Genomic DNA, 11,396 nt, shown 5'->3' with positions numbered 1-11,396 from the left:
TACATTCCTGTGATGCACACGCCCAAATGTTATAAAACTGTTCAATGAAGTTTGATCATAATGTGTTACAGTCTCTGAAGCAGCCGTCTGTTATAAAGGTTTAACGAGTTGTAAACATTAATATTTCACATTAAGTCGCTTCATGTGAAAATAATTGGACTGATCCGTGATCTCGTGGGTGTGTTGTTTTGTTGTCCACTTCCTGATAGCAGAAATCATGTGACACTTTCTGCTTTACTTTCATGCATCGCTTTTGCTCTCCGTTACAACGCCAGGTTACGGCATGGCAGACGGGGAGATATCGCCTCTGCTGTCAGACTGTCGCGACGAAATGAACGGACTGTCACCGGGAGGTAGGACCTACAGACCGCCGATAAAAAAACAGCAGAGTGAGAGACAACTCTAATCCAGATGGACAGAGGCTGTCTCTGTATCTCAAATCCTACTGAACTGCTTACCTAGGGGCCGAATTTCGTGGTCGTATTTGACCTTTTACGCTGCGTTCAGTTGGTTTAACGTCTCGCGCAAGAGCGCCCAGGCTGTCAACTTTTTTAAGCGCGTCTCGAGACTCCTGAGAGTTTAGCGCAAGGGCGATTTCGGTGTGAACGGCCCATGAATCAGTACTTTTGGCACTAGAAATGCTTGTTTTAAATCATTTCGATACGATTCTTTTAGACGGTGCCCAGAAGTTATGTCTGGCTGCTCACTGGGTTTTGATACACAGCCAGATCGCATGTATTTACATTTATGCAGTGCTCATTCACGCTGTGCGTACATAGTGATAATTGAATTTAACAAGCGATATAGCAAACTCTGTATATTTTCATATTATTGAATGCTGCAATTTATATTGATCATCATGAGATTTGATCGTATTTGGTTTAGTGCCAGATTGCGGGACACCTGAGTCAGGTGACTAAAGAGGAACAATCATGTTTTTTGCCCTTAGGCTTATCAGTAAAGTTTGAGTAGCCTACTCTTGGTTGTGGCCATAACCTAATTAATAAAATAGTGCTGACTTTTTCCAATCCTTAAAAGGACAGGAGCAATGATAATAATAATAATAATAATAATAAATCTTAATTAATTGCTAATAAATAAAAAAAGAAAACCATTTGGTCTCAAATAATACATTTTATGTTTATTTTACATATATTGTTCTTATATTCTATTTTACAGTTTGTATCTCCCATGTTACATTTAGAAAAACATTGATGCCAATGTTTGATGCCGATAAGTTGATTCCAGAGGCTATATACTGCACGAAGTATTTGACTTAAGCATGTTCCAAGTTTTTCCTCAGAAATTAGATTAACTCACTCAAATAATGTCAGAATAAAAAGAAAGAAAGAAAAAAAAACATTAAAGGGCTTTTTTTATTATTTTAATATGTTCCTTGATGTTCACTTATAATATTAGAATTTTTTATTTTTACCAAAGTAGTCATATATTTGTAAAACATGATAATTTTCCACCCTCATTCTGACCCTCTGTCAAAAACACTTGGTTTAGGTGCTGTTTCTCTTTGAGACTTGACAGTAAATGCCCACTGTTATGATTGGCTCTCTAGTCATGACTGACCTGCTCTCTCTACTTGCAATCTCACTGCTCACCGCTGCTGGGTGGGCAAGGGATGTGATAAGGAAAGTAGTCATTGCTGTGTTGTTGTGGAGGCAATCAGATGCAAATTTCTACAACAGTGTGACATCACAATGTGTTTTGGCAGGCAGGTTTCAACAACAAAAAACTAAAATTTGCAGCGAGGAAGACAGTCTTTATTTCTGAAACTTACAGTATGTTTTTATAGTACAATTAGGGATGCACCTTTATGGAATTTCTGGGCTGGTACCATTAACTGATAATTCAATGCCCATTGTGGCTGATACCAATACCCAATTCTTTTTTTTTTTTTTTTTTCATTTATAATCCTTTAACCTGGAACTGCTAGCTAATTCATTAAAAGATTCTCGTTTGAATAATATGTGTCATGTAAAAGCTTGGAATTTGGAATGTGTTGCTATTTAAGGTTTGGCTGATGTAACCTGAACCATAAATGTGCCTATATTACAGATGAATGCTGATTTGAATGAGAAATAAATGACAATACACTTGCATAAATTGGACGATGCCCATTTATATGAGTATTTACGGTAATCTTGATGACTCCCTAACAGAGAGAATAATGAACTTCCAACAGGGTGTCTGCTATTGATAGATTGCCCAGTGGGATATGTCCAGCTACTATGGCAGCGCCATACACTTTGAGCATAGACATGGTGAGACCCGTGTTTAAATATTCTTGTAGAAAGGTACGTTTAGGCTGTATGGTGTGTTGTACAGGGTTCCCGTCCCAAGAGGAACACCAATCAGCGAGTACTCACCATTTAAACGTGTATAAACGTTTTGTTGAAGGGACTCTGGCTTGTAATATGGTATCGAGCACCTGTTGCGAGAGCCTGTGCGCATCAGTCGGTGAAGTACAATACTTGTTGTATTAAGTGGACAGGAGGGAATGTATACTTCCATATCATCAGAACTGTCTGAGGACGAAGTCTCCATTCTCCTTTTAAAACGTCCATTCGCGAAGGCAAATCTGCGCAACTGTTCATGTGGCATGGAACGTGTGTCGCACGTATCGATAGATCTTTCTCACTCAGAGAAGCCGCCGCCTCAGGTTCATCAATGGACATGATCGAACTCCCCATGGTGATTTATGTAGGCAATGACCGTGTTGTTGGTTCTGATCAGAACATGAAACCCCTGGATAGCTGGTCGGAAAGTCATTAAAGCTAGAAATGCACAGTTTTTCCAGACAATACATTTTTTTTTTGTGGCAGGTCACCTGAGCACCTGTCCAGATGCCAAAGGCTGGTTGGCCATCGCACAGGGCTTCCCAGCCTTTGTTCGATGCATCCGTTATGACCACTTTGCATCTGGACACTTGACCGTGTGCCACCCCCGTTTGATAGAACGTGGGTATTTTCCAAATGGTTTACACGGTTAGAAAGCAGCGTGTCACAACAAGACATAAGCGGTCATGTCGCCATGAATGATGGGGTACAGTACTGTGCCAGCACTGATGTGGTCTCATCCACAGTTGTCCCAGCAGGGTGACCACTGTTGCAGAGGCCATCATTGAAAAAGCTTAAATGAGATCATTTTTCCCAGCTTAAAAATATTCAAACACAGTTGAATGGAATGAACGCGTTCTTCCTTCAGGCGCACTATCATAGAGACTTAGTTGAGACTCATGCCCAACAATGAAATCTGATGACTGGGCATTAACATGCTCTTTGACCATTTGACTTTCAGTCCCAAATGCTCAATTTGTGCAAGTATGATGTCTCTGTGTTTGCAAGCTTGTTCCTCTGTCTGTGCTAAGATCAACCAGCTGTCGAGGTAATTCATAATGCGAATGTTGCTCAGCCTCAGTGGAGCGAGGGCCACATCGCCACATTTTGTGAATGTGCGTGGAGCCATGGATAAGCCGAAAGGCAGGACACGATGCTGAACATCGACGGCTCCTCTGTGGAGTTTGTCAGGCGCACCAAATTCCTTGGTGTTCACCTGTTGGAGAACCTCAGGAAAGCACATCTCCCACCCCCCATCCTCACTACATTCTATAGAGGGACTATTGAGAGCATCCTGAGCAGCTGCATCACTGCCTGGTTTGGGACTTGCACCGTTTGGACCGCAAAGCCCTGCAGAGGATAGTGAGGACAGCTGAGAAGATCATCGGGGTCTCTCTTCCCTCCACCAAAGACATTTACAAAAAACACTGCAACCGCAATGCAACCAGCATTGTGGATGACCCCACACACCCCTCACACAAACTCTTTACCCTCCTGCCGTCTGGCAAGAGGTACCAAAGCATTCAGGCCCTCACGGCCAGACTGTGTAACAGCTTCTTCCCACAAGCCATCAGACTCCTCAATACTGGACTGGACTGACACACACACACACATGTCCTGAGTTGCACTTTAATTATTGTCTCTTTATAACTGGCTGCTACCTCAATAACTGCTATGTGCATAGAACATTATCTCATAGTATGTTATGTTTACATTTGTCATTTTTAGAAACTGTCATCTTTTTGCACTACTGTGTACTGGTCGGCGCTGCACTGTCTCTTACTGTGCGTATTGTCCTGTACATTTTTTGTAATTTATTGTACTGTCCTGTACTTTTTGCACACGTTTGCACGTGCACTTTATATAGGTATGTTATTTAGTCTGTGTAGTCTCATGTGGTTCTGTGTTTGTCCTATCTTGTTGTATGTAGCACCATGGTCCTGGAGGAACGTTGACATTCACTGTGTACTTTACTAACTGTATATGGTTGAACGACAATAAAAACCACTTGACTTGACTACAGACACTCATCCTTAACAGTTGCACTATATAGCTTATGAAATGTGAACTCAACAATCATATTGGAAATAGGTAACATTATACAGATCGAAGTCATGAATTGTTTTAAAAGTTTAAACTATTAAAATACAACAAGCACATTTGTTTCACTCACAAAAGTGTTTTTAGCCATCTCAAATCACTCTGTGAAATTTTTTTTCTAGATCTATGAACCATGTTAGATTGTTTTGGAGCAAGTTTTAATCGCAGTGCCGTGCAGTAAGAAATGATGCGCAATTTCTCACATTCGGTAAGTAATAAGCGAAAATCATCGCCCCCAAGAAATATACAATATACAAGTTTTGGTTGCATTTACTTTATTGCCTCATAAAACATAAACAGAATATTGGAAATTGCATGTCGTAACTCACAGCATATTAGCCCAAATTAAAACCAGACCCAAATGTTGACCCAGATGTGGTGAAACCAGATGTGTTGAAATAATCCACACAGAACTACATCAGCTTTGCTCTCACCTGACCTCACCTGCACTCACTCACACAGACATGCTGTGTGCGCGCACACACACTGTTGCTTGGGGCTGCCCGAGTCTCTGCCTGAAAGAAAGGCGCTGCAGGCAGTCAGAGATTCTCAGCCAAAAGCAAATACTGTAAACCGTAACAAATTATTGACTACAATATCGGCGGTAATTTCATTATCGGTGCAAAAATGATATTTAGATTTTCCAGGTAGGGCTGGGGCGGTATGGATTTTTTCTAACCGCGGTTGAAAAGAAAGATATTCCCGCGGTATAGCGGTAAACCGCATTAAATACATTACATTGGATCAGAGAAGTCCCCCCCCCGACAGATTTTGGCGCACACATCAGAAGTCGCTTTTGATAGACAGACTTTAAATATTGTCACCTACATCCGAAGAAAAAAAACGAGCACAATTTTAAATAGTCAAATTTTCATCAAGCAGTAATTTGGCATGAACTAATCACTGTATAGATTTCCTTATTTAAGATTATTCTCAGATACATTCGCATTGAAGATTGGTCAGACATGATTTAATTGACCACTTTATTAAGTTTTGTTTTGTAGAAAGCCTTTCTTTAACTTACAATTTATACAAAACGAAATGTTATCTTAATTTTAATCACTGTTTCATTAACTAATTGCCTGGAATTAATAAATAAGAAGCAAATATAGCAGACATATAATCAGCAGCAGGACGTGGAAGCGCCGATGCGATCTCTTGCGCGTGAGCTCTCTCATAAATGAACCGAAACTCGGCGGCTAGGCCTACTGCCTCACAGACATGAGAAATAAATAGAAATCTTAAAATGCATTTTAAACAAAATTCAAAACAAAATGATACAATTTTAGGCTACAGTAGCCTAGTAGTCAGGTTTGCCGATGTGCGTTACTATTTATTTATTTATTTTTATCCCTGTGCGCCAATCGGAAACGGACTTCACTGCTGATATTCTGGGGATACAACATAGCCAATAGGCTATAGCCTACTAGGGACTTTAGCCTTTAAAATATCTTTGCTGCATTGGATCAGTCTCCTTTCTAGAACAGCCAAGAGCTTTCTAGCCTCGCGGCAGCAGCGCCTTGCATCGCTCAGACCTTAAAACAGTCAGCGCCGCGGATGCGGTTTTGAAAATTTATCAAAAAACGTTGGTGCGGACAGATGAGTTTTGTGATGCAGTTGCGGATTAAATAATAATAGCCCATCCGCGCATCTCTAATACAAATGGAATGTTATTATGTGTCATGGAACATTGCGCTCCCCAACTCGCGAAAGGTCGGATTTGCTCCATATTTTGATAAGTTTTGTTTAGAAAACCTTGAATCCATGTAGGCTAATATCATTAGACATAATCCATATCATTAGAATCAATGAATCCATGTCATTGGACACAACAAGGCCAATGTTTTTTTTGTTTTTGTTTTTTTGCGGTGACGACGGTGACAAGCTCAGACCCGCGGTTGTCACGTGACCGCGGTATTGCGGTAATGCGGTAACCGTCCCAGCCCTATTTCCCGGTTATCGGCCCATAATATATCGGCCGCAGATATATCGTGCATCACTAAGTAAAATTACCTCTTATATGTCTATTTTCATGTCATGGCCCCTTTAAAGATTTAATAATATTGTGAATAAGAAAAACTGCTTGATTCTAGTTTTTCACTCTGGCCTCTTTAGTTGCAATAATAATATCTAAAACAGTCTCCTTTACTTTCTCTGCCGGTCTCCATCTCTCCTGCTTTCTCTCTCAATCCCAGGTTTTTCACCATTCCCGTATGCACCTCCACATCACTCTTCAATGTTAGGAGAGGCTCCTCCACTATACTCCTCAGAGAGTGGCAACGATCCTGTCATCAGCTGCAGAGTGTGTCAGTCACTTATTAGTGTGGGGGGGAAAATCCACCAGCATGTAGTCAAATGTGGGGTCTGCAATGAGGCTACAGTGAGTTAAACAGTCATTTAGTATTCCATTCAACAGACATTACAAATTATATTATACGTAATGAAAACTGAACTAGATTTAAGGGAAAGTTCAGACAGTGACTCCACTTCCTGTTTTATCTAGCCCATAAAGAATGCTCCAGCAGGAAAGAAATATGTGCGCTGTACCTGTAGCTGTCTTCTCATCTGCAAAGTCACCTCTCAGAGGATCGCCTGCCCCCGACCATACTGGTGAGAGAAAGTAAAAGGAGAAGGTTTCTAAGGCATTACCTTTAAAAAAAAGTGCCATGAATTTAACATTATATCAGATAGTAATGTCAAGTTGCTATGATATGCCATAGAATTGAATCATATTTATATACCATGGTATTTACATGTTACTCCATGTTTTTCAAAGAATACTGTGGTTTTACCATGTTTGTGCCCAATAAAAATGGTGTTACCATGGTAGGTGTCCAAAATCTGTGGTATAACCATGGTACCAAGGTTAGCTTGATGTAGCAGGTTAGCTTGATGTAGTTTGTTTTAGGTTGAAAATATTTCCCTAACAAATATTATATATGCTAGGCTTAATTGGCTGCCCAAATGTTAAGGGGTAACAATGTTAATATCTTTGTTTAATTGAAAATGCCATAACAGAATTGGGCAATGTTAGAAATATTTGATTCAAAATATAGGTTAGGGTGTATCACTTTTTTACAGTAAGGTTGTATTCGTTTACATAAAAGCAATAGTTAACATAAACTAACAATGAACAATAATTTTATTGCATTTATTAATCTTGGTTAATGTAAATTTCTTCCAGTGATTCCTACAGAATTCTGCTTTTGCAGCGGAATACAATGTGTATTATATTATATTTAAGCAATATCACACGAGCAAGAGTGCGATACGGCCCTACATCAGCACTGTTCACGAGGCCGCATTGCCAAGTGCCCTTGAGAGAGAGAGAGAGAGAGATCACCTGTTGATTATGCTGTAGTCTGTAAGTCAGCTTCCTGAAGATAATGTCATTTTGGTGAAATTCATCCTATTTTCTCAGTGGAAAAATAGCCATCCAAACGGGGATAATTCGTGGTAGCTGTTGTGCAAGAGTTTTTCACTATAGAAGCCGCAATCCCCTCCACCATTTTGAACAGTATTTTCTCTCCAATGTGGAAACTCCGGTAAGAGGTAACCTTGAGTTTGTGTAATTAATCAGTCTGTTTTGTCTCTCACCTGAGATGAGCCTTAATGCTGAAGTTGTTCATTTAAAGCCATTTAAAGCTATTTTCTAGTTTTAGTAGTGTAGTCGTAATACGAGCGATCACAGAGTGCTGTTAAATGTAAACACTGACTGAAGATGACTCACTTTACGCCACTTGAACAGGCTTATATTACACACAAAAGTTGTCTTTTGCCTCCACCTGTTGGCTAAAATATGTAATGTCACATTATTAAATGTAAAGAGACAGATCCCTCTTAACACATCTGTACTGCTCTTACACATTTGTTTAGAACGGCACGAACACAAGTGAAGTGATACAAACGGTGGAGTGTCCGATTGCTAATGGTGTTAGACCATCAGTGCTCATGGAATGTCTCTCATCCAATCAGATTAGAGGACCAGAACTATCTGTATTATATTATATTATTATTATTATTATTATTTTATAATTTATGATGAGTAATTTGGAATGATTCAGTCGAAGAACCCGTTCATACGAGTCTTTTAAAATTATTTTAAAGATCCAGTTCATAAGAGTCATTTGAAATGATTATTTCAAACAACTAGTTCAAAAGTCATTTTTAAATGCAAGTTAATTCAGTTAAGTATTTGTCAGACTGATTCAAAATGATAACTCATGAGTTGGTGAGTAATTTGGTATGATTCAGTCAAAGAACCAGTTCATATAAGTCTTTTGAAATGATTTTAAAGATCCAGTTCATAAGAGTCATTTGGAATGATTATTTCAAACAACTAGTAAGTCATATATTTACAGTTGAAGTTATATGTTAACATTGAACAAGCAATGAACAATAGTATACCAAGATTAATAAATGCTGTAAAACTAATGTTAATGGATATAACCCTATTGTACTGTGTTACCAGTTAGGGTTAGTGAGGGCTCTGTGATTAATGTTTTTGTGTATGTCTTTTTTGGGGGGGGTCGGGGGTGCTCACCGGTTAGTAAGCGAATTATCAATTTAGGTCCTGTTCATCCTGGTGCAGTGAGTCCAAACCCTCAGCCTAGTGGTGCCAGAGTCTCATGTGGCCACTGTGCTAACACTTTTCTGGTAATTATCATCATCATCAGTATGAGAAAAATTATATTCATAAAAGCTTGCGCTTCGTAACTCTTTATTCATTCAATTAGCCTTAAGCACAATCATAATAGTGTTGCTTTAACATAATGTCTGTCTGTTGTTTCTTTAGTGGACAGAGTTTACAGATCAGACATTGGCACGCTGTCCGCACTGCAGAAAAGTGTACGTTTAATCCCCATCTACAAAAACTTTTAAAAATGTAAATTTCTGTTATGACTTTGGTACTCCCCTCTGAACTGCATATGTGATATACAGCAGTGGTTCTCAACTGGTTTTGCTTCAGGACCCAGATTTTTTTATTGGACATCAAGTGGTGTCCCAACACAACATCAAAGTTGTTTATTATACCATATTTAATGTAGTCTGGGTTGTGTTTTCTTTTATCTTGCATAGTTTCGTTTATGGTTTTTAAGGATGAGGGCATGTCACAAAACCTGTCCATGTTTTCATCTGCCTAATTTAGCTAACAAAAACAAAAGTTATAGGAATTTTCTTTACTATTTATTTGCTATTCTAAATATGCCCAATTATATTGTTAGTTGCATTTTATATTTTGCATTTAGTGCTGTTTCCCCCTGGCTCTGTGACCAGATCAGAACAGACCTGCAACACATTTTTGGGTTGCGACTGACCAGTTGAGATCCACAGGTATACAGTACCACAGTTTTGTCCACATGAATTAATACCTACAGTGATTCTATTGTTTTGTTCATATAGCTCATCAATTGGCCAGAGGTACCCTAGAAAGCGGAGTTTGATATGTTTCCTGTTGTGTTTGATCTTTACCACAGCGACTGTGGGATTGATAGTAAGAATGCAAGCAGTTTATACTTCATATTTCCAAAGAACAGCATAGTTTCAGAATGCTAGAAGCCAATTTTCTCTGTTCCCTTTTGTTTTCTCTCTGTAGGAGGGTACATGGCAGCTGGCACTTGGTAATAAGGGGATATATGCTTCCTGGGCATTTTTCATTCTTCTGGTGCTGATCACTTTGCTCAGAACTCTACATTGGGCCTGCATGAAAATCAGTGAACCCCTGCAAAACTATTCATAATGTGAAAGAGACAAAAACAAGGAGTTTACAAATGAAGGAGAAAACAGAGCAAAGCTGTTCAAATAAAGATTTGAGAGAGTTATACTCCATATAAATGGGTGAATCTCATGAAACCTCTTAAGAATATCACCAGGTCATATTTCATCCCAAAATGAAAATACATAAATAAGAAGTTAGGTTTTACAATATGTTTGCATTTTAACAACTTTAAAGGAATAGTTCACCCAAAAATGAAAATTCTCTCATCATGCACTCAGCCTCATGCCATCCCTGATGTGTAAAACTTTCTTTCTTCTGCTGAACACAAACAAATATTTTAGAAGAATATCTCAGCTCTGTTGGTACATACAATGCAAGTGAATGGTGACAAGAACTTTGAAGATCCAAAAAGCATGTAAGGGCAACATAAAAGTAATCCATATGACTCCGGTGGTTAAATCCATATCTTCAGAAGCGATATGATAGGTGAGAAATAAGTCTATATTTTACTATAAATCTCCCCACTTACTTTCACATTATGCTTCTTTTGTTTTAGACAATTTACATTCTTTGTGCATATCGCCAACTACTGGGCAGGGAGGAGAAGTTATAGTAAAAAATAACTTAAATGGTGATCTGTTTCTCACCTACACCATATTGCTTCAGAAGATATTAATTAAACCACTGGGGTCATATGGATTACTTTTATGCTGCCTTTATGTGCTTTTTGAACCTTTAAAGTTCTGGCCACGATTCAAAGTGAATTTAAATTTGTAATTTTTGGGTGAACTATTTCTTTAACAAAAATGTAAAACTTGGACATGATTTTGCAAGATTCACCCAAATAATTTTGTTGTACTTTCCTTTTTCTTTGCAATGCTCCACTCTTAAATTCCAAACCTAACATGTCCAGATTCCTAATGGGAATTTACTTTCAAAAAGTTGCACACAATTTAGAAAGACATGCAGCAACAAATAGTTCATGACTTTAAGTAGGACATTAACTTTTAGTTTAATTGCACAATCAGTAACTGCTTAAAGTTATTAAACGATAATGTTTTTTCTGTACTGTGTACAAGATTGTGAAGACATTTTAGAAATATACTGGAGCATTTAAGTAGGACAGAGAATTCTGTTATGACTAGATTGCTGACAGAATTTTACAGATTGCTGACAGAAGTGTCTCACGTGATAGCGTGTTCTATGGTTCATAGCCAGTAAAACAA

At 38.6% G+C, this 11,396-nt stretch overlaps 1 protein-coding gene across 2 annotated transcripts; it reads left to right on the top strand.

Moving 5' to 3' along the window:
* The first annotated feature begins 215 nt into the window (after window positions 1-215).
* On the top strand, window positions 216-10,596 carry pip4p1b (phosphatidylinositol-4,5-bisphosphate 4-phosphatase 1b). Of its 2 annotated transcripts, XM_052126083.1 has the most exons (8): window positions 238-353; window positions 4,574-4,659; window positions 6,647-6,831; window positions 6,955-7,061; window positions 9,002-9,107; window positions 9,247-9,299; window positions 9,855-9,945; window positions 10,048-10,596. In XM_052126083.1, the coding sequence occupies exons 3-8, from the start codon at window positions 6,688-6,690 to the stop codon at window positions 10,189-10,191; spliced, it is 645 nt and encodes a 214-aa protein (XP_051982043.1). In that variant the 5' UTR covers window positions 238-353; window positions 4,574-4,659; window positions 6,647-6,687; the 3' UTR covers window positions 10,192-10,596. The 2 variants fall into 2 exon arrangements, with proteins under 2 accessions (XP_051982041.1, XP_051982043.1); XM_052126081.1 differs by lacking the exon at window positions 4,574-4,659 and having other exon boundaries at window positions 216-353.
* Window positions 10,597-11,396: the final 800 nt, after the last annotated feature.

Source organism: Xyrauchen texanus, chromosome 5 (genome assembly GCF_025860055.1).
Source record: "Xyrauchen texanus isolate HMW12.3.18 chromosome 5, RBS_HiC_50CHRs, whole genome shotgun sequence".
Taxonomy (NCBI): Eukaryota; Metazoa; Chordata; class Actinopteri; order Cypriniformes; family Catostomidae; genus Xyrauchen; species Xyrauchen texanus.
Note: the sequence above shows the minus strand (reverse complement) of the source record. Positions and strands in the feature narration are given on the sequence as shown.

Excerpts from the sequence above, each read along its gene's own strand:
- pip4p1b (XM_052126081.1), top strand. The coding sequence starts at position 284 with ATGGCAGACGGGGAGATATCGCCTCTGCTGTCAGACTGTCGCGACGAA. Across the intron at positions 9,300-9,854 it reads TGTCCGCACTGCAGAAAAGT|CTCATCAATTGGCCAGAGGT; the intron begins GTACGTTTAATC and ends TTGTTCATATAG. Across the intron at positions 9,946-10,047 it reads CAGCGACTGTGGGATTGATA|GAGGGTACATGGCAGCTGGC; the intron begins GTAAGAATGCAA and ends TTCTCTCTGTAG.